Here is a 24,686-nt window from a genome sequence, read left to right as displayed (position 1 = left end):
AAAACACACTCTTTCTTTTGAGACCAAAATTTTTGAATTTTTGTCATTTGACCCTCAGTATAGCGCGACAACACTTCTACACTGTCGTTGCTAAGGCTGGGCGTCGTCTGCTAGAAATCGGTGGTGAGAATACTTCAAACGGTTTCATGCAAAGTGATAGGTTATGTTTAACAACATTTGATAAGTATGTAACACGGCATTTAGTGCATTTATCGACTACGATACTGAAATGACGCTTTCAAATGTATATTCAATGCTTATCATTTATCATGCAGAAATGCGAGTTTCTACTACCAATAGGAGATCAGATCTGGATGGTTTGAGAGTGTGAAATAAAACAAGTACTAGTAGGAACTTCAAAATGATACATAACTTCTAATTATCATCAGGATTTCTTTTTCAAAAGTTTAGAGCACGTAGAGAAAGAAAGATGAACAAAACATTAAAATACATAAACTTGTCTCAGTCAGATTTAAAACATCATAAATTGTGCACTTGAATAATATTCACTTCGTTGAAAGCTACAGGAGGGGGGCTGGGGTGGTGCTGAGTCAGGGTACATACCCCCATCCTCCTGGCTTGTAAGCAGGGCGGGCTTGATGCCTATAACACCCCCCTTCTTCCTCCAAATTAACGGTTATAATAGGGAAGAGAGGCGAAATGAGCAAAAGAAATGCTTACACTCTTATTTTGTTATCAATTTTCTTTTATTTACTTTGTTTATTCTAATGCGAATACAAAGGTAATAAATCAACCCGAACGAAATTAAACATGTAAACAAAAAGTTGTAAATCCACACAATACATATTTAGCCCATTGATGGACATCAAGCAAGTAGAACTTGTAACTGGAATACCAAAGGAAGTGCACAAAATATATGAATGGAACAATGCATTTTTACATTAAAATGAGGGGTGTCTAATGAGACGTTTTCTTTTCTTTTAACACGTTTAGTCAGATTAGGTATTGAATACAAGGTATCAATCTCTTCAGTAAAAAAAAAAAATCCTTTGGGACACAAAATTTTTTGACTTTTTGTCATTTGACCCTCATTATAGCGCGACTACACTTCTACACTGTCGTTGCTATGGCTGGGCGACGTCTGCTAGAAATCAGTGGTGAGAATGCTTCAAACGGTTTCATGCAATGTGATAGGTTATGTTTAACAACATTTGATAAGTATGTAACACGGCATTTAGTGCATTTATCGACTACGATACTGAAATGACGCTTTCAAATGTATATTCAATGCTCATAATTTATCATGCAGAAATGCGAGTTTCTACTACCAATAGGAGATCAGATCTGGATGGTTTGAGAGTGTGAAATAAAACAAGTACTAGTAGGAACTTCAGAATGATACATAACTTCTAATTATCATCAGGATTCCTATTTTCAAAGTTTAGAGCACGTAGAGAAAGAAAGATGAGCAAAACATTAAAATACATAAACTTGTCTCCGTCAGATTTAAAACATCATAGATTGCGCACTTGAATACTATTCACTTCGTTAAAAGCTACAGGAGGGGGGGGGGGGGTGGTGCTGAGTAGGGGTACATACCCCCATCCTCCTGGCTTGTAAGCAGGGCGGGGTTGATGCCTATAACCCCCCCCCCCTTCTTCCTTCAAATTAACGGATATAATATGGAAGAGAGGCGAAATGAGCAAAAGAAACGCTTACACTCTTTGTTTGTTATCAATTTTCTTTCATTTACTTTGTTTATTCTAATGCAAATACAAAGGTAATAAATCAACCCGAACGAAATTAAACATGTAAACAAAAAGTTGTAAATCCACACAATACATATTTACCCCATTGATGGACATCAAGCAAGTAGAACTTGTAACTGGAATACCATAGGAAGTGCACAAAATATATGAATGGAACAATGCATTTTTACATTAAAATGAGGGGTGTCTAATGAGACGTTTTCTTTTCTTTTAACACGTTTAGTCAAATTAGGTATTGAATGCAAGGTATCAATCTCTTCAGGAAAACACACTCTTTCTTTTGAGACCAAATTTTTCGAATTTTTGTCATTTGACTCTCATTATAGCGCGACTACACTTCTACACTGTCGTTGCTATGGCTGGGCGTCGTCTGCTAGAAATCGGTGGTGAGAATGCTTCAAACGGTTTCATGCAATGTGATAGGTTATGTTTAACAACATTTGATAAGTATGTAACTCGGCATTTAGTGCATTCATCGACTACGACACTGAAATGACGCTTTCAAATGTATATTCAATGCTTATCATTTATCATGCAGAAATGCGATTTTCTACTACCAATAGGAGATCAGATCTGCTTGGTTTGAGAGTGTGAAATGAAACAAGTACTAGTAATAACTTCAAAATGATAGATAACTTCTAATTATCATCAGAATTCCTATTTTCAAAGTTTAGAGCACGCAGAGAAAGAAAGATGAACAAAACATTAAAATACATAAACTTGTCTCCGTCAGATTTAAAACATCATAGATTGCGCACTTGAATACTATTCACTTCGTTGAAAGCTACAGGAGGGGGGGGGGGGGGGTGTGGTGCTGAGTCAGGGTACATACCCCCATCCTCCTGGCTTGTAAGCAGGGCGGGGTTGATGCCTATAACACCCCCCCCCCCACCCTCTTTCCTCCAAATTAACGGTAATAACAGGGAAGAGAGGTGAAATGAGCAAAAGAAATGCTTACACTCTTATTTTGTTATCAATTTTCTTTTATTTACTTTGTTTGTTCTAATGCGAATACAAAGGTAATAAATCAACCCGAACGAAATTAAACATGTAAACAAAAAGTTGTAAATCCACACAATACATATTTAGCCCACTGATGGACATCAAGCAAGTAGAACTTGTAACTGGAATACCATAGGAAGTGCACAAAACATATGAATGGAACAATGCATTTTTACATTAAAATGAGGGGTGTCTAATGAGACGTTTTCTTTTCTTTTAACACGTTTAGTCAGATTAGGTATTGAATTCAAGGTATCAATCTCTTCAGTAAGAAAAAAAATCCTTTGGGACACCAAAATTTTTGACTTTTTGTCATTTGACCCTCATTATAGCGCGCCTACACTTCTACACTGTCGTTGCTATGGCTGGGCGACGTCTGCTAGAAATCAGTGGTGAGAATGCTTCAAACGGTTTCATGCAATGTGATAGGTTATGTTTAACAACATTTGATAAGTATGTAACACGGCATTTAGTGCATTTATCGACTACGATACTGAAATGACGCTTTCAAATGTATATTCAATGCTTATCATTTATCATGCAAAAATGCGAGTTTCTACTACCAATAGGAGATCAGATCTGGATGGTTTGAGAGTGTGAAATAAAACAAGTACTAGTAGGAACTTCAAAATGATATATAACTTCTAATTATCATCAGGATTTCTTTTTCAAAAGTTTAGAGCACGTAGAGAAAGAAAGATGAACAAAACATTAAAATACATAAACTTGTCTCCGTCAGATTTAAAACATCATAGATTGCGCACTTGAATACTATTCACTTCGTTGAAAGCTACAGGAGGGGGGGGGGTGGTGCTGAGTAGGGGTACATACCCCCATCCTCCTGGCTTGTAAGCAGGGCGGGGTTGATGCCTATAAAACCCCCTTTCCTACTCCAAATTAACGGTTATAATGGGGAAGAGAGGCGAAATGAGCAAAAGAAATGCTTACACTCTTTGTTTGTTATCAATTTTCTTTTATTTACTTTGTTTATTCTAATGCGAATATAAAGGTAATAAATCAACCCGAACGAAATTAAACATGTAAACAAAAAGTTGTAAATCCACACAATACATATTTACCCCATTGATGGACATCAAGCAAGTAGAACTTGTAACTGGAATACCATAGGAAGTGCACAAAACATATGAATGGAACAATGCATTTTTACATTAAAATGAGGGGTGTCTAATGAGACGTTTTCTTCTCTTTTAACACGTTTAGTCAGATTAGGTATTGAATGCAAGGTATCAATCTCTTCAGGAAAACACACTCTTTCTTTTGAGACCAAAATTTTTGAATTTTTGTCATTTTACTCTCATTATAGCGCGACTACACTACTACACTGTCGTTGCTATGGCTGGGCGTCGTCTGCTAGAAATCGGTGGTGAGAATGCTTCAAACGGTTTCATGCAAAGTGATAGGTTATGTTTAACAACATTTGATAAGTATGTAACTCGGCATTTAGTGCATTCATCGACTACGATACTGAAATGACGCTTTCAAATGTATATTCAATGCTTATCATTTATCATGCAGAAATGCGATTTTCTACTACCAATAGGAGATCAGATCTGCTTGGTTTGAGAGTGTGAAATGAAACAAGTACTAGTAGGAACTTCAAAATGATAGATAACTTCTAATTATCATCAGGATTCCTATTTTCAAAGTTTAGAGCACGCAGAGAAAAAAAGATGAACAAAACATTAAAGTACATAAACTTGTCTCAGTCAGATGTAAAACATCATAGATTACGCACTTGAATACTATTTACTTTGTTGAAAGCTACATAAGGGGGGGGGTGTTGCTGAGTCGGGGTACATACCGCCATCCTTGTGGATTGTTAGCAGGGCGGGTTTGATGCCTATAACCCCCCCCCCCTTCTTCCTTCAAATTAACGGTTATAATAAGGAAAAGAGGCGAAATGAGCAAAAGAAATGCTTACACTCTTTGTTTGTTATCAATTTTCTTTTATTTACTTTGTTTATTCTTATGCAAATACATATGTAATAAATCACCTCGAACCAAATTAAACATGTAAACAAAAAGTTGTAAATCCACACAATACATATTTAGCCTATTGATTGACATGAAGCAAGTAGAACTTGTAGCTGGAATACCATAGGAAGCGCGCAAAATATATAAATGGAGCAATGCACTTTTACATTAAAATGAGGGGTGTCTAATGAAACGTTTTCTTTTCTTTTAACACGTTTAGTCAGATTAAGTATTGAATGCAAGGTATCAATCTCTTCAGGAGAACACACTCTTTATTTTGAGACCAAAATGTTTGACTTTTGTCATTTGACCCTCAGTATAGCGCGACTACACTTCTATACTGTCGTTGCTATGGCTGGGCGTCGTCTGCTAGAAATCGGTGGTGAGAATGCTTCAAACGGTTTCATGCAAAGTAATACGTTATGTTTAACAACATTTGATCAGTATGTAACTCGGCATTTAGTGCATTTATCGACTATGATACTAAAATGACGCTTTCAAATGTATATTCAGTGCTTATCATTTATCATGCAGAAATGCGATTTTCTACTACCAATAGGAGATCAGATCTGCTTGGTTTGAGAGTGTGAAATGAAACAAGTACTAGTAGGAACTTCAAAATGATACATAACTTCTAATTATCATCAGGATTCCTATTTTCAAAGTTTAGAGCACGCAGAGAAAGAAAGATGAACAAAACATTAAAATACATAAACTTGTCTCCGTCAGATTTCAAACATCATAGATTGCGCACTTGTATACTATTCACTTCGTTGAAAGCTACAGGAGGGGGGGGGGGGGGTGTGGTGCTGAGTCAGGGTACATACCCCCATCCTCCTGGCTTGTAAGCAGGGCGGGGTTGATGCCTATAACACCCCCCCCCCCCTTCTTCCTCCAAATTTACGGTTATAATAGGGATGAGAGGCGAAATGAGCAAAAGAAATGCTTACACTCTTTGTTTGTTATCAATTTTCTTTTATTTACTTTGTTTATTCTTATGCGAATACAAAGGTAATAAATCACCTCGAACAAAATTAAACATGCAAACAAAAAGTTGTAAATCCACATAATACATATTTAGCCCATTGATTGACATCAAGCAAGTAGAACTTGTAGCTGCATACCATAGGAGTGCACAAAATATATGAATGGAACAATGCATTTTTTTATTAAAATGAGGGGTGTCTAATGAAACGTTTTCTTTTCTTTTAACACGTTTAGTCAGATTAAGTATTGAATGCAAGGTATCAATCTCTTCAGGAGAACACACTCTTTATTTTGAGACCAAAATGTTTGACTTTTGTCATTTGACCCTCAGTATAGCGCGACTACACTTCTATACTGTCGTTGCTATGGCTGGGCGTCGTCTGCTAGAAATCGGTGGTGAGAATGCTTCAAACGGTTTCATGCAAAGTAATACGTTATGTTTAACAACATTTGATCAGTATGTAACTCGGCATTTAGTGCATTTATCGACTATGATACTAAAATGACGCTTTCAAATGTATATTCAGTGCTTATCATTTATCATGCAGAAATGCGATTTTCTACTACCAATAGGAGATCAGATCTGCTTGGTTTGAGAGTGTGAAATGAAACAAGTACTAGTAGGAACTTCAAAATGATACATAACTTCTAATTATCATCAGGATTCCTATTTTCAAAGTTTAGAGCACGCAGAGAAAGAAAGATGAACAAAACATTAAAATACATAAACTTGTCTCCGTCAGATTTCAAACATCATAGATTGCGCACTTGTATACTATTCACTTCGTTGAAAGCTACAGGAGGGGGGGGGGGGTGTGGTGCTGAGTCAGGGTACATACCCCCATCCTCCTGGCTTGTAAGCAGGGCGGGGTTGATGCCTATAACACCCCCCCCCCCCCTTCTTCCTCCAAATTTACGGTTATAATAGGGATGAGAGGCGAAATGAGCAAAAGAAATGCTTACACTCTTTGTTTGTTATCAATTTTCTTTTATTTACTTTGTTTATTCTTATGCGAATACAAAGGTAATAAATCACCTCGAACAAAATTAAACATGCAAACAAAAAGTTGTAAATCCACATAATACATATTTAGCCCATTGATTGACATCAAGCAAGTAGAACTTGTAGCTGCATACCATAGGAGTGCACAAAATATATGAATGGAACAATGCATTTTTTTATTAAAATGAGGGGTGTCTAATGAGACGTTTTCTTTTCTTTTAACACGTTTAGTCAGATTAGGTATTGAATGCAAGGTATCAATCTCTTCAGGAGAACACAATTATTCTTTTGAGACCAAAATTTTTGTCTTTTTGTCATTTGACCCTCATTATAGCGCGACCACACTTCTACACTGTCGTTTCTATGGCTGGGCGTCGTCTGCTAGAAATCGGTGGTGAGAATGCTTCAAACGGTTTCATGGAAAGTGATAGTTTATGTTTAACATTTGATAAGTATTGTTACGGTCACATACCTGACCTGTGTTTGACCTGATATTTCATATAGTTAGGCAAATGTAACATTTTGACCACTTGAAAATAAATAGGGTCTCTATTTCCACTGACCAGAGAAAGTGGTCCGATACATAAATTTGTCTAGGAAATGACAGGCCCAAGGTACATGAATGTCTTACATTGTATGGGATGACAAACACATGTTTTCAGGGGTGGTCGAGTTTCAGACCATCACTAGGGTATATAATGGGGTAATATTGATTGGGAGAGAGAGTTTTTCTTCGATAGTTTGATCTGATTAAAATGAACCTAATGAACCTGCACGTACGCCTGTAGTCTACATTTTGTATGAGTTTGAAGCAGACTTAATACGGATGGCAGCGGTAAAACTCTTTCATGATGCCGGGTTCTAAATCGAGGAGGCGACAGAAGTTGGAGGATGAGGTCGAGTTCGACTCTCTTTGTGAGGAGGAGCCGAAGCAGGCATGTGGACGGGTATCGTTGGGAAGCGTCCCCCTCCCTCGACAAACGGCTTTCTCAGGTGACAGCTCATGGGAGACTTTTATCCGCCTGTTCATGAACTTGGCAGTCGCCTGCTTCTGGTCAGAGGAGGAGAAGAGGCTTCGTCTTCTATCATCAGTGACAGGGGAGGCAACGGACTATCTCTTCCGGACGCAGCCAGAAGATGTTTTTAGTTCGTTTCATCTCCTTAAAGAGGCCCTGGCAACGCGGTTTGCGGAAAGGACTAAGCCAAATTCTTTATTGTCAATGCTGGAGACAAGGAAGCTCCTTCCTGGTGAATCCCTGTCTGTCTACGTGGCTGACTTGAGGCGGTTTGTTCTTCGCGGCTACCCGACTGCCAACGAAGCTACAAGGGAACAAATTGCTTTGCGGCAATTCATCCGTGGTTTGCAGGACCAGCAGTTGGCTCTGACTATTGGAATGAGGGAGCCGGCAAACCTCAGTGAGGCGCAGGACCTGGTAGAGAGGTATCGCTCTGTCACTGACGAACATCGGCCTGATCACATAGTCCGCATGGTGGCCCCTTCTCCTAATTCCGCTATTGAGAATACATGTACATTGGCAGAACTTGAAGCGAAAATGGATGCAACTATTGAGGAGAAGATCAATGGGCTCGCAGAGAAGATTGCGGAGAGACTGAGCCTGAATGGTTTTAGCGGCCGTGGTCGAGGACGAGGAGGACGTGCCTACCAAGACACCCGTACCTGTTTTAACTGTGGTGAAAGGGGACATCTTAGGCGCTACTGCCCCCATCCCCAGAGAGACTCTCCAAATGTGTCCTATGGGAATCAGGGAAACTAAATGAGACCGGCTCATCCGGCCAGATACCGGTCTCTCATCCAGCTAAAGAAATCATTGACATCAAAGTGACACATAGCAAGACGAATGGGTTATCAGCACATGTACAAGCAGCAGTGAACGGCGTTCAGGCAAGCTCATTGATTGACACTGGAGCTGTGGTAACTATCATTTCTGAATCAATATTTATTAAGATGTGTGGTGATAATAAACCTGTTCTTCGCAAACCGACAAATGACATTGTTCTCAAAACGGCAGTTGACAGCTTACTAGATGTTAGGGGAATATCAACCGTTCATATTGAAATCGCGAACTCAATTTTGACATTGGATGTTTTTGGGGCGCCAATCCACGGTGATGTGCTAATCGGATTTTATTTCTTGTATCACTTTGACTGTGTATTTGAAGCGAGGAGGGGATCAAGATTAGTAATATTTGGATCGATTGCGCAATAACAGGTGATACAACGATAGGACATGTTACTCTCCAATCTTCAATAACTGTGCCTGCAAATTGTGAAATATTGGCAGCAGGGTGTGTCGACAATGCTGTAATTTTACATCAAGACCAGGATATCCTCATTGAACCGGTGTCAACCGGGTTACAGGAGGAGGCAGTCCGGATTGGCGCTACATTATGCAATTCTGAACAGATCAAACCCGTGCTGCCGATACGCATTATGAACACCTCTGCCGAGGATGTGATTTTGCGTAAAGGACAAACCGTGGGAATAGCGACCGAGATCATTACTACGCAGCAAATTGACGAGTTCGAGAATGACTCAAAATCAATAATCAACCGAATATCTCGAGTAAATGTGAAAGACCGAAATAATGTTGAGAACATAACGCGTGATAATGTTGACAAATTACATCCCAGTCTCAATGGACTATATATGAGAAAAGCAGTGAAGGAATGAGTGATAGAAAGAGAAACATACTTCATGGGTTATTACATAAACATTCGGACACATTTGCGAAATCATCAAACGATTTGGGTCGCACCTCTGTGCTGCAGCACGAAATTAAAACTGGACAAGCTAAACCTGTTCGTCAGCCATCTCTGAGGCCCCCTCGGGCAGTTGACGATGAGGAGGAACGCATTATAGGTGAACAACTAAAAGCAGGAATAATCCGTCCCTCATCATCCCCCTGGGCATCGTCTCTTGTATATGTAACAAAGAAGGATGGGATAACTCGCCCCTGTGTTGATTATAGAAAGCTGAACGCTGTAACGGAATTCGACAGTTTCCCCTTACCCCATATCGATGACTGTTTAGATTGTTTAAGTGGATGTACATGTAAATATTTCTCTACTTTGGATTTGCAGTCAGGATACTGCCAAGTAGAGGTTAGGGAAGGGGACAAGCACAAGACTGCTTTTCGGACGCGATCGGGACTCTACGAGTATAATATTATGCCTTTCGGACTTTCTAACGCCCCAAGTACATTCGAGCGGTGTATGGAACTAGTACTCAAAGGACTTCAATGGAAAACACTGCTTATCTACTTAGATGATGTGATAATTTTCAGCCCTACGTTTGAAGATCACATTTCTCGACTGGATGAAGTTTTCCAACGCTTGAGTAAGGCCGGGCTCAAGCTGAAGCCAAGCAAGTGTGCTTTATTTCAATCTGAAGTATTGTACCTCGGACACATCGTCACACCAAATGGTGTGAAAGCCAACCCAGACAAGATAGCAGCAGTGGCGGAGCGGTCGTCACCTACAAATGTGAAAGAGGTTAGGTCATTTTTAGGGCTGTGCTCTTACTACCGTAGGTTCATCAGGGATTTTGCTAGAATTGCACGGCCGCTTAATTACTTGCTTGAGTCTGGAGTGACATTTGAATGGTCCGATTTATGTGAAAGTGCTTTTTCAGAGCTTAAAAAGGCACTCACAAGTGACAATGTTATGGCATACCCCCTAAACGAAGGAACCTTCATACTGGATACCGATGCATCTGACTTTGGTATTGGAGCATCGCTTTCGCAGATGCAGTGGGATCCTTCACAGAAACGTTTCCAGGAGCGGCCAATAGTCTTCGCAAGTAAATCGCTGACGAAGTCACAGCGATGCTTTTGTGTAACTCGCCGGGAACTTCTCACTGTCGTGACATTTGTTAATCAGTTTCGACGCTATCTACTTGGACGTGAATTTGTGGTGAGAACCGATCATAGTGCTCTTAGATGGATAATGTCCTTTCGAGAGCCATCTAATCAAATGGCTAGATGGTTAGAAATCTTATCACAATTCAACTTTAAGATTGAGCATCGTGCAGGTCGCAGTCATGCAAATGCCGATGCTCTATCTCGTGTACCATGCAACCCAGAAATGTGTGAGTGCTATGATGGAAGGGATATGTTCAATTCTCTTCCTTGTAATGGTTGTAAGCACTGTAGGAAACAACATGCAGCCTGGTCTGATTTTATGGAGCTTGATGATGTGATGCCTTTAACGATAAAGAAAGGTAGCGCTAATAGTGTAAATGAGCGAGTGCGTCGCTGCAGTGCGCGTCATTTTGGAGACGGCGCGAAGAGAAGTGCAGGATCGGCAACGGTGCAAATTAGAGGTGGCAAAATCAAGCAGAAATCAGAGCCAGAGAGCCTGCAGTATGTTTCATTTATTGGATGGGTATTTAGGTATGTGATGATAATGATACAGATGATTATAAGTATAATATATTCAGGATATAACCTTCTGCGTAATGTAATCTGTCCACCGTCGTTTACAACCTTTGTAAGGCCTGTAACCACTAGAAAACAAGCCAGAAAAGGGGAGATTCTGTTAATTGTGACTCTAACAGACTTTTAAATATGCCCTGCGGACGTGAAACTTCCGCCAATGCCAGGAGTAATTCTGGGCCGCATATTTTCGATGACATTGGAGTTACTGCTAATAATGTTTCTTCTCTTCAAAGGCAAGACAAAGATATCAGTGTTATATTACACTGGCTAACAGAGTCAGCAGTAAGACCGGGTAGAGAACAAGTTCATAATAAGAGCCCTGTAGTTAGGAATCTGTGGTTGCTATGGAAACAACTTGAAGTTATCGATGGTGTACTATTTAAGAAATGGGATGAAGGGTCATCTCGCGAACGGTTAACATTGGTTGTACCAAAGTCGTTAATAAACACCATACTTGAAGCTAACCATGATGCGGTTATGGCAGGGCATTTGGGTTTCAAGAAGTCTCTCAGTCGGATTAAGCAAAATATCTATTGGTACCTCATGAAAGATACAGTACGTAATTACATACGAGCTTGTCATGTTTCCGGTGCTCGTAAGAGGCCCTCCAAGACACCCCATGCATCCCTCAAAAATTACCAACAAGGCGCCCCCATGGATCGTATAGCAATCGACATATTAGGGCCATTCCCTCAATCTGATCAAGGTAACAAATATGTTCTTGTGGTTAGTGATACATTCACTAAATGGTTAGAGGCTTATGCCATCCCTGACCAGTGCTCCCCGACGATAGCGAACAAAATTGTTAACGAATTCACATCCCGATTTGGCACTCCCTTTGAATTACATTCTGATCAGGGCCGCTCATTCGAAGCTTCATTGTTTCAGGAAATGTGTCGCCTTTTTGAAATTCACAAAACCAGAACCTCTAGCTATCATCCTCAATCTAATGGTTTCATCGAAATGTTTAATCAGACGTTGGTCAATATGATTTCCCTTACACAAAATTCCTGTAGTACTCTGGTGGTAATTTGTCATACCTTTGTGATACTCCTGTTGTACTTGTAAGTACGACAGAATGACGACACGAGTTCTGTGGTATCAGTCTGTGATAGTTCTGTCATACTTCTGTGGTACATTAAAATTTGAAAAGTTCCTGCCATACCTGTATGATACGACAAAATGACGACAGGAGTTCTGTGGTATCAGTCTGTGATAGTTCTGTCATACTTCTGTGGTACATGAAAATTTGAAAAGTTCCTGCCATACCTGTATGATACGACAGAATGACGACAGGAGTTCTGTGGTATTAGTCTGTGATAGTTCTGTCATACTTCTGTGGTACATTAAAATTTGAAAAGTTCCTGCCATACCTGTATGATACGACAGAATGACGACAGGAGTTCTGTGGTATCAGTCTGTGATAGTTCTGTCATACTTCTGTGGTACATGAAAATTTGAAAAGTTCCTGCCATACTTGTATGATACGACAGAATGATGACAGGAGTTCTGTGGTATCAGACTGTGATAGTTCTGTCATACTTCTGTGGTTCATGAAAATTTGAAAATTTCCTGCCATACCTAGTGTACCTGTATGGCACGTCTGTTGCTTGGTAATATGACAGAATGACGACAAGAGTTCTGTAGTATCACTATGTGATAGTTATGTCATACTTCTGTTGTACATGAAAATTATGAAATATCCTGCAATACTTCCTTGGCAACCCTACGATCGTTCTGCGGTTTATGATTTTTTTTTTATTTCCTGCATGCAGTACCGTATTAAAGGCACTTCTATGGCAACCCTGTGATACTTCTGTGGTACCTGAAGATTTTTATATTTCCTGCAGGACTTATTAAATTTAAGGCACTTCTAAAATTCTGTATGGCAACCCCAGTGCTGTACTTTCAAAGGTACTTCTCATGCAGCCACCCCGGAAATATATGACTGAAAATGAATCACAGACGTTATGGTACGTGTATTTTATGTGGTGCATGAGAAATTCAGTTTCCTGCAGTACTTGCATGGAAGCCTTTGTGTACCACAGACTAATAAAGTTTTATTTCCAGTGAGGCGCCGGGATTTATCTTTTTTCTTCAGTTTAATTCGGAGAGGTTAGTAGCGTATTGAGTCTTATATTTTAGGAAGCCATGGCTTAAAAGGGCACCATTCATTTTAAAAAGTGCAATTTTTTATATGAAAATTTCATTTTATGATTGCTATAGATTTTGACATATCTGAAAATTATATTTCACCCCCTTTTTTTCTTTTCCCTATTTTCTCTTTTCTTTGTTGTGAAACTTTTTTTGGGGTCCGTGTCCCCCAACACTAAGTCCCATTGTACGTGCATTGTAGGGTTTTTTTTTTGCAGTTTGATAGCTTCTATTTCTACGAGAAAGGATACTATACATTCTAGATTAAAACTAAGAGCAAAGCGCGAACTGAAAAATATTGAAAAATTATTGACCCAAAAATGGGCAACTTATATTTTGAGAACTCTTGTTCGTTTTGAGGGTTATTTCTCTTTCATGCGCTCTTTTAAATTTCAATTGTCATTTGTTTTGTTTGTTCGCCACGTATTTTTCATGAAAAACAGGATTAAAAAAAAGTGACTACATCTAAAAGGGTACATGTTAAAATGGGTTAAAATATACAGGACACACCCTTAGAGCTTAATTGGTTGCGAGGAGGCCGGGTTAAATTCAAATTTAATGAATAAAACATAAACATGAACGTATATTCTACTTAATCCATGTCTTTCTAACTATACGAAAATAGTAAAGGTGTACGTATAGTCACATAACTAATCCCTATTGTTCTAAACAATAGAAATATGAATTATGAATATTCTATTGTTGTAAACAATAGAATATGAAATATTAATAAAGTTATGGAAATATGAAATATGATTATGAATTATGAAAATATGAAATATGATTATGAATTATGGAAATATGGATTAAAATTAAAACAATAGGATTATAAATTATGGATTATAGATTATGGAAATATGGATCAATATGGATTATACCTAACACAATAGCGATATGGATTAAAACAATAGCGATATGAATTAAAACAATAGCGATATGGTTTAAAACGTTAAAACAATAAGAATATGGATTAAAAAGTTAAAACAATAAGAATATGGAATAATTATTGAGTGACGTCATAGATTTGAGACGCCTCGAAAACAAATGACGTCACCAGTGTGATGTAAGATAAATGACGTCATAGAGTGACGAAACATGAAAAACAAATGACGTCACAAGTGTGACGTAAGACAAATGACGTCATAGAGTGACGAACCATGAAAAACAAATGACGTCATATCATCAGGCAGAACAAGAAATAAGTAAATAAATAGAATTCAACAAGTCTTGACAAGTGTGACGCCATAGAATGGCGAAATGAACGTGCAATACCAATGACGTCATAGAGAATTGCACAACACCGATGAAATCATATCTATAAATAACCATTAAAACAAGAAGAAAGTAAAAGACACATCCAAACAAGTCTGGACCATGTCAAGATAGAACTAAATATAGTAACTTACAGCTTTATAGTGGGGTCAGAAAACGTATAAAAGGGGTTATTGGTATCGTGAAACTTCATTGCGAAACTGCTCTCTATAATTGACCAACACACATAATACAAGATGACCGAAACTCCGGAAGAATGGTGTCGAGATATGCAGACGACGGTAGAAAAGGTCGAACTCATGATGCTGACGGAGTACCTGATGATCGTAGAGACGCAGTGGAGCCTCAAAAACTAGCCCGACGACATAGCGAGCTACCTTCCATCATCCGACCCACAACACATGGTACATCAGACAGTCAGCTACCTGGACCCTCAGAAGGTGGAGCAGTTTTACCCACACGTAGCCCGAGTCCTCTGGTTGAAACCGGACCAGGTCGATTGCAGACTGTACATGGAACATCTTCAATTCATCCTGAAAGGAGAGACGGAGGAGGAATTGGAGGCAAGGAGAAAGAACATACAACGCCATCTAGAAGGAATCGAACCGGCAGTGCAGATTGTTTACCGAGCCATGGATGTCGACAGGGGATTTCCCCCGATGACACCCCCTTTGCTCTGATAGAAGGGATTGTGTTGGAGCTGAATCCTGAAATGACGGAGAAGAAGCTGTCTAAACTAGTGAACATCTGTCAAAGAATAAAGCGACATGGCGACTTCCAGCGTCTGTCAACCACACGTCTACGAGAGACCGACGATCTCCAGTTATTTGTTCATATACTACTCTCCGAGAGTCTGGAAAGAAAGGACCATCCTCATCTATTATCCAGGGCTCTGGCAACGCTATGTTACTTCGAGAAGGTCTACAACGGGACAGGCATATCGACAGCGAAGAAACAGGAACTCTACTCATTCTTTGTCAAAGGACTGGCGACATACGAAATTCCTTGGAACGACACTACACCCGAGTCACTGTATGGACTAGTACCGTGGTTGCTTCTTAGAACGACTCTACATTCCATTTTGTACATTTATAGCATGATGTGATATAGACTTGTTGGTTGTTGTTTTGTATCATACATGTATATAGTTTGTTCGTAATAATAATAACAATGATAATAATAACTTCAGAAACCAACAAAGAAACGTGTAGCTACGTCATTATTTGGGCAGTATATGGAAATGTGCGTGTGTAGTTGAATAGAATAGTGAGTAACCAATCATTTATAACCTAGTGTTTGTGAAAAATAAGTCATTGATAAGAGAAGCTAGATTGCCGTGAACAACAAATTATAAAGAAGTTGGGAAGAGCTTTGAGAGAGATTTATTACAATCCAGAACACGGTGCAGGCTTTGGAAGTGTGATAAAATTATGGAGGGCTGTGAGAGAACATGGATTCCCAAATGTCGAAGTGAAAAAGGTGAAAGAATGGTTACAACATCAGGATGCATACACTTTGCATACACCTGCAAGAAAGAAATTTTAAAGAAATCGTGTGAAAGTGCGAGGGATAGATGAAATTTGGGAAGCTGATTTGATCGATTTAAATAATTTAACCAAATTTAACAAGGGATATCGATATATTCTAACGTGTATCGACGTTCTATCTAAATATGCATGGGCCATACCCCTCAAAACAAAATCCTCCGATGACATCATACACGGTTTCAAACAAATCTTGAAACAAAGTCGAGTCCCTATTATGTTACACACGGACAAAGGAAAGGAATTTTTAAACAAGAATTTTCAAGATTTCCTGAAAGAACAAAATATTCAATTTTTCACCACAGAAAACAGCATTAAATGTGCTGCAGCGGAACGTTTTAACCGTACTCTCATGACTAGGGTATACAGGTATTTAACTTTTAACAATTCTTATCGATACATCGATGTATTGCAGGAAATCATGCGAGTGTACAATGGGGCTGTTCACTCAAGCATCGGTATGAAGCCCAAAGAAGTGACAATCGAGAATCAAAAACGTGCTTTAAACGCGTTGTTTGGAACAAAAACAAAGAAAAAAGTTTAAAGGAAAAAGAAGATGAAATATGCAGTGGGTGACCAGGTACGTATCAGTAAAAACAAACTGAGGTTTGAAAAGGGGTATGCGAGTAACTGGTCGGAAGAAATTTTTACTATCAGCAAATGCATTGGGAGGATACCACCGGTATACAAACTGAAGGATTACAACGGAGAGGAACTATTGGGTACTTTTTACGAATACGAACTTCAAAAGGTTAGGAAAGATAAACACGCCAAATATTTGATAGAAAAGGTGTTGAAAACAAGGACTCGTAAGGGTAAAAAACAATACCTGGTACGTTGGAAGGGTTATGGGAAAGAATTCGACAGTTGGGAGAACAGGATAGAAAAGAGATAAAGGTGTATAACATCGTAAGAAAATGTCAAATCGTGTTTCGAACAGGGTTGTGTTTGGATGGTCTTCATCATGAGCTCCCAATTTTACGTCACTTTACCGAGCAATAGCTCCATGAATATTTATCCTGAAAACAAAACATGTCGTTACACAACGAAGCTTCATACACCTATTTCCCTCACGGAAAATTTCGAGGTAGGGCTCGCTGAACTCCAATTCCAGAAGAGCTGGAATATAATCAACGAAGAAAATAATGTAATTACTGTTCATCGTAATGATGCGAATTCCAATAACCCCAACACGGTGAAATCGATTACATTACCATCGGGTTATTATAATTCGGGAGAAGAATTTATCATGGTGATCAATGCTGTCATGGATAGACGTATACGGTCTTCCGTTGGTTTCTTTTATAAACATACAATGAGAAAGTGTTACATACAAATTGGAGAAGGAACGGCGGTGATAATACCCTGTAATCTAGCGAGAATGATGGGTTTTGACGGGGAATGTTATCTTAAAGAATCTACGTTAAGCCCTCTGCCGATGGACGTTCACATGTTCTTTCACACATTTTACGTCTATTCCGATATTGTGCAACATCAATATGTAGGGGATGCATGCGTACCTCTTTTGAGAACCGTAGCTGTCACTCCTAACAAAGAGTCGGATAACATCATTTGTATTTACGATTCCCCTCATTACGTTCCTTTAAACCTGTATCAATTTGAAACTATAGATATTATATTAACGAATGAAACCGGTGAAGTTGTGCCATTTGAAAGAGGGAAGGTGATCGTGAAGCTTCATTTTAGGGAACGTGCTTCCTCTTTGTAAAAACAATTGATTGTATAAAACTGTAATGATACATCATCGTAGACGACCTTCTATGATAAAAAATAAAATGCATATTTATCAACGCCAAATAGGGTATGGTATCCCAGTTTTTAGAGGAGCTGTCATGCAACGAGGACATGGACTGGGTAGTTTGGTAAAGGGTTTATTTAGATCGGCTGCCCCGCTTTTAAAAAGGGGGGCCATGGCACTGGGTAAGGAGGCAATGAGTACAGGAATGAACATCGTTCAAGATACCCTCAACGGTGAAAATATTAAAAAGGCGACCAGGAAGAATGTGACGAAAGCCGGGAAGCGACTGGCATCCAAAACAATGGGCAGGATCAAGACGACACTAGGAGGAACGCAGACAGGAGGGAATCGTAGGTTGATCTTCAGAGAAGTTAAAAGAAAGAAGCAAGCAAGGAAAAGGACCATTCGGTCAAAAAACCCTCCAGCGAAAAGACGTCGGGTACCAGACATCTTTGATCAGTAATTCATTCAACCAATCTGCATAACAACGTTTTCATCATGGTTAAATTACACGATAAGAGTGATGCCTGTTGTAAATCCGAATTGGATCTTTTTACCATTCCAAGTACACAAATGAGTATTCTCAAAGGACCTTGGGTTGAATATCATCCTGTCAGTACCATCACAGATGCAGCTCCTATTGAATTCAACGTAGGCGGAACTGCGGAAAAATATGTAGATCTTTCTCAAACCATGATTCAAGTGACAACCAAGATCGTCAACCCAGACAACTCACCTCTCGGTGCAGATGCGCAGGTTGGACCTGTCAATTTATTTTTACCTTCGCTTTTCAGTCAGGTAGATGTAATGCTCAATGAAAAATTGGTATCCCAACCTTCGAACACCTACCCTTATCGAGCCTTATTGGAAACATTGTTACACTACGGAGGTGAAACAAAAACATCCCAGCTTACACAACAATTATACTACAAAGACGAGGCGGGTAAAATGGACATCGTCAATCCTTTAGATGGGGAAACAAACAAGGGGCTAAAAAAACGACATACGTTTATAGCTGGAAGTAAACTTCTCTCTATGATAGCACCGGTATACGCCGATTTGTTCTTTCAGGAAAGGCTTTTACTCCCTGGAGTCGATTTAAAACTCAAATTCAACCGTAGCAAGGACTCGTTCTGTCTCCTATCATCCGACGTAAATCCAAAGTACAAAGTGGTCATTGATAAGGCTGCCCTCTACGTCAGGAGAGTGAAAGTCAACCCATCGGTGATGATCTCACACGCTAAAACATTGGAAAAATCAACCGCAAAGTATCCCGTGAACAAAGTAGATGTCCGTTCCTTCTCGATCCCAGCCGGTAACATGTCAGTGAGCAAGGACAATTTATTTCTTGGCCAACTCCCCAACCGAATCATCGTCGGTTTCGTAGACAACGATGCCTACAATGGATCCTATACCAAAAATCCTTATAACTTCAAACATCTTAATCTCAACTTCATTGGGGTTACTATCGACGGAGAAACAATACCTATGAGACCTCTTCGTCCAAATTACGTTGAAGGACCAGGACAGAATTTTCTACAAGCTTACAATTCACTCTTTATGGGTTGTGGGCGTATGTTTACGGATAAAGGATTGGACATTGACAGAGAAGACTATTCAAAGGGATACACGTTGTATGCTTTTGACCTGACTCCAGATCTATCGGATGGATGTCACCTTAACCTCGTTAAACAAGGCAACCTACGACTCGAGCTCCAGTTTGATACACCTTTGACAAAAACTGCAAACTGTATCGTCTTATCCGAAGCACAAGGGCTCATCCAGATTGACAGGAGCAGAAACATCATCTACGATCACCAAGGATAACCCTCTAATTCTATTAAATAAAATGGATACTCAGCAGATCGACTACATATTGAAGCATCATCCCTCCACACGCCCGTATTACACAGTAAAAACGCTGTACAAAATATCGCTGTATAAGAGGTGCTGTATAATTTTCTGAAAAGCACATGTTTAAGCTTTGATAAATATCGGTATAAAACACGGCGAATTGACCTGTTTAAGGTCCGTAGACAGAAGGCTTGAACAGGGGGTTGTACAAGATACCGGCACATGTAAAGCGCATGCGTACGCGTGCGCAGTGCTATGCTAGTGGTCGGAAGATGGCGTTGAGTATGTTCGACTCGGAGACTGCTGCAGTGCACTGGAAAAATCGTGTTTAATCTCCGTTTTAGAAAATGAAAGATTTGGGGGTGACAAACCTGCTTCAGGAGTGGGACTTCCCACATTTAGTTCCAATCTTTAGAGGTAAATTCAGTGCTTGATTTCGAGTGAATGTTCATGAATAATCTCAAAAGTCAATGCATTGTTACCGTTGTTGCAGTGGTTTTATTGTGTGTGCATGTACGTGTGTAACTCTATATGATGGTCGCCAAGTCAGAAATATATAGGCCTATGATTTTATTGGAAAAACCTCGGCTCGGCCGGCAGTCATTTTGAGATTGAAAAAAAATGGTGCCCCAGTCTGCGCACCCATTCACTTTTGCACGTGATTTGGAGATTTTGATGAGAAAGGCTGCATTTTGAGGCTGTCATAAGAAATACCCAAATTTCATTATTTTTCCACCTTTGTGAGTCGGATTTTGCAATAAATATCTGTCTATGCATTAGATGTGTAAAGTTTGCATTGCGTATCTTATAGATTCTACTAGAATTGCGCAGATACGCATGTGCGCAGACTATGGTACCTTGAGCGAAGTTCGTGCAGGATCCACTCCACTTAATTACCACTAGGGCCTACACCATGCTCCACTTACACGAACTTCGAGACCATGAACTCGATCTGATATTCTGAGTGACAAAAGGTGGGATTTTATGGGGGTGAAATATGAAATTCATGCAACATCACGATCTTTACACAAAGTTTCACTTCCTTCCATGCTTCTATTAGTATTAGTCTCAAAATTGGTGATTTGAATTATAGCCTACATGAACTGTGATGAAGATCCTCACACAAATAATTCACTGCCGATGATCGCATGCGGATGCGATATGCGCGAGGTACCGGGTCCGGTACAAGCTCGGACCGGGCCGTCCTCAAGCACATAGCCTACGTGTAATGTATAGGCCTGGCTAGATCTATTTCTAGTCAACTTTATTCAATTTTGTACGTCTACATATGTGTTTGTTAAACCCCATTTAAATCTAGGTCTATACTATAGGTCCAAACCTAGATCTAAATCCTGGCCTAGCTTGGCCAATAGTCCTTTATTATTGGCCAGCCTAGCGAGGACAGGCCTACATGCAAATAGCAACAGATCTAAATGTTACATTGTAATTGCAGATGTATGTACAGTTTGTGAATGATCAGAAACTAATTTTGAATCTGAGATACAGGAATTACATTTAGGTTGACTTCATGTAAATTTCCCACTGTGCACAGGGGAATTTTTTATTGAGAATGTCTACAATTTATCCACTTATTCCATCAGTTCTCTATAGAATAGTCAGATAACTTGTGTAATAATTAATGTTACTATTCTTGATCTTTGATTCATGTTTATCACAGTTAAATGTTGCAGAAGATGAGCACGAAGAAGACACCTACTGGATGCAATATTACTCATTACCTGACAACATTGTTGTTAATGTGACGAACCTCGGTACCGAGATATGAGTTGACTAGAGGAAACCCGCGACCAAGCACAGCAGAAATTCTTGACAAATATCTACAGCTTTTGGGAATGGTAAACTAACTTGATTACTTAGTGCAGTGGATTCGCATTATGAAAAAAAAAATTAATTTAATTGTTCGAAGTTGAACGAAGCATTTTTGGTTATGAATTTCCAAAATTATTCTCTTTCTTGCTTGAGAATATAGTGCAAGATCATAGGATCACTTACTCTGCCTCAGTGTTAAAAATTCAGTTGCATCTTAGTTGTCATAATTCTATGATTAGTGGAAAAGTTGTTCTGAAATCCGATTGGAAAGATTAAGTTATGTCTTCTTCCCATGAATGTCAATCTCTGGCGGGGGGGGGATATTAATTTCCCCACCTAACTCCCCCCCTCATTTTGCAAATACTAAGTATATTCCTCCAGTGGTTAATTACTCCAATAGTGATCAATATTTAAAAAAATGTGATAAATGGTTAGAAATAGAAAGGTCAATGTCAAAGCTCACTAGACTTTACTTGATTTGTGCAGTGTGTGCATGTGACCTAGGGTTTTTGTTACAAACATTGATAAGTTTTATTTTTTTATTTAATGAGCAATATTTAGCATGACTTTAATTACAATGTACCGGTAATGTATGAAAACATGGTATTGCTGGTAATTGTATTATGTGTTATACAGCTTATATATAAATACTTATTTCATTTTCAGATTGATCAAGACTTTGATTTAACAATTGATGCAGCTCCTGGTGCCTTTTTCACAATGTGGCCAAAGTTGTCCAGGCAGACTTTGGAATTTGCGGAGAAGATTAATCCAGGGTATAGAAAGATCCTAGGGGCTGGAGTGGACCAGAAAATGACGCAGAGTAAGTTTTAGTCTTATAGTTATACTCAATTCAAACTTACAGTAGCAGTGCGAAGACTTTTACAAAGCTGCATCAATTAGCATTTAAACTGCAAAAGAGGATATTTCCTCTCCAGGTGTGTAAGAATAACAATGCTTACAATTTAAAGTGAAATCAGTGTTGTTATGTACACCGAATCCTGTCCAACATAATTAGTATAGTTAATGGACCTCATCGAAACAAGCAAGTGATGTTCTACAGTAACATACACCAATTCAGAGTAATGATTTCTGAAGAGGAAGTAACACAGACCCTTTTTTTTACTATCGTGTTGCACAAGCCATTAAAGAGAGATAATTGACTCTCAACATAATACCAGCTGAACACTGCGCACAGCATTATCAGCATTATTCACCATTATTGCATTATTGTGTAGGGGGGGGGGGGCACTCAGTATATAATGCATAGTGGGTATGTGCAGCGGAGGGGACCCCCATTTTTACACTCAAATTTCCGTTCCAAGGCATAGCATTTTTAGCCTATTAAGAAAAAGAACAAAGAAAGCCACTCCAAGGCATATTATTTTCTTCTCGTGAAAAAGGAATCCGCTCCAAAGCTTCGCATATTTTCTGTTATGCCGTTCCGATCGATCTGCTACAATGAGTCGTAATTTTGAAAAAGCAGCCGCTGCAATGAACGCTGTCTGACCATTGCCTCTGTGCTAGCGCACCCGCCGCCCATGCTGCCGGTCTAGCTGCATGCACGTTTGCCCGTTCCATAGGGATGCATGAAGGCACTCACATGCAGGCGACTCGTTCCAAGGACCCCCGATTTCACAAACATTTGTAGTTCTGAAGCCGAGGACCCTCCTTTTTACAATTAGCCCACTCCAAGGCCCCCGTTTTTTGTCTCGCCCGCGGCACACCCCCACCAGTTTTTGGGTCGAGTGCCCCCCCCCCCCGGATTGTGTAGCAGTAATGCATTGCAGGAATTTCAAATGGGAACGCTGACAAAACTTGAATAACTTTGTACTCAAGGCTTTTAATCAAACTTGGAAAGAAGCATGGTTATATGCAAATTTATTTCAATTTTACCAAACATGAGGGTCACCTCATGGGTCAGGCTGATGATGAGCATGGGTCAAAGTTAAGCCTATTAGGGCAAGTTTTGTATTACAGCTCATAACGTTTGATCCATGTACAGTGTATGCCCATTTTTTTTTACCAAACTTGGATGGTAGATGTCCCCGGGGGGTGGGGGGGGGGTTGAAGGTCACCTCCAGGTCAAATGTTACAGCAGGGGTTGAAGAACTTTTGGAGCTCATTGTTAGGATTTTGGTTTGTTTGTTTGTTTAAATTTCTATCATCACTCATAAATTGTTACCAATCTAAGAGAGATGATGTTCTTCAGAGATTTGAAGGTCACCTCCAGTTCCAAGGTCACAGGCAGGGGTCAACAAGCCTTTTGAATATAAAATGATTTTGTTGTATATTAATGGGTGATACACATTTTGGCTGAAATCACCATGGTGAATCCCTTTATTACCTTCAATCCTTATAATATCTCAATTATATATTTGCACCCATTCCACTAGTAAGATTGAATCTCACTTGCAGGCAAACACATTTAGTTTGAAAATGCTGATATCTCCTCACCTTCATCTTTCTTTCCTATTTTCTTTGCTCCCATTCTTATTTTGTTTTCCCTTCCTTCACCGGTCACTTCTTTGCTCAAACCGTATTTTCATTTATACAGGTCAACAATGAAGAAAATTTGGCTTTCAGTACTTCCTGGGATTTTGATCGACAGAACGAAAGGGGAATGAGGCAAATTAAATGTGCCGTACTTCAAAGTCTTGAATCTTTCATCAATCTCCAATTAGTAAGTACTGATTATCATCTTACATTTTCAAAGTTTTTATTTATTTATTTATATATTTATTATTATTTGGCCAATTTAGGTTAAAGCTCTGATTTTCCTGAACAATATTAGAACGTTACTGTTGGCAATCTTTGAGATCACTTGACCTAGGCAAGTGAAAATATCAAAGTGCTTAAGTTGCTTACCCAAAAAGGTAAAAAAAAAAAAAATTAATGTGGGCAAGTAAAATTTTGACCCCAACATTGAAATCTGTTCAGGGCAGCTATCTGACTGTATTTGTTCTATCTAATAATCCTGATACTAAATTAAGTATCTCAATTCTGTAGCGCAAATTATAACAACGGAATAAGTTCACACAATGACTTAGTCAATACCTATTCTGCATGTATGTCATGGTTGTTGGATGTCTATGCAAAA

The 24,686-nt window shown here is 39.2% G+C and overlaps 1 protein-coding gene and 1 long non-coding RNA gene across 2 annotated transcripts; both read left to right on the top strand.

Moving 5' to 3' along the window:
* The first annotated feature begins 18,475 nt into the window (after positions 1 to 18,475).
* Positions 18,476 to 19,729, top strand: LOC121408127 (uncharacterized protein F54H12.2-like). Its single transcript, XM_041599852.1, has one exon. It carries the CDS (start codon positions 18,476 to 18,478, stop codon positions 19,727 to 19,729), a length of 1,254 nt encoding a protein of 417 aa, XP_041455786.1.
* A 147-nt stretch (positions 19,730 to 19,876) lies between these two features.
* On the top strand, positions 19,877 to 24,258 carry LOC121410836. The gene is made up of 4 exons (XR_005969383.1): positions 19,877 to 20,173; positions 21,435 to 21,612; positions 22,253 to 22,409; positions 24,144 to 24,258. It is a non-coding gene; the product is annotated as an uncharacterized LOC121410836 (long non-coding RNA).
* The last annotated feature ends 428 nt before the right edge of the window (positions 24,259 to 24,686 follow it).

This window comes from Lytechinus variegatus, chromosome 1 (assembly GCF_018143015.1).
Source record: "Lytechinus variegatus isolate NC3 chromosome 1, Lvar_3.0, whole genome shotgun sequence".
Lineage (NCBI taxonomy): Eukaryota > Metazoa > Echinodermata > Echinoidea > Temnopleuroida > Toxopneustidae > Lytechinus > Lytechinus variegatus.
This window is presented reverse-complemented; position numbering and strand designations above follow the sequence as displayed.

Bases quoted from the DNA above. Each gene is read 5' to 3' on its own strand.
- LOC121408127 (XM_041599852.1), top strand. From the start codon at position 18,476: ATGAGTATTCTCAAAGGACCTTGGGTTGAATATCATCCTGTCAGTACC.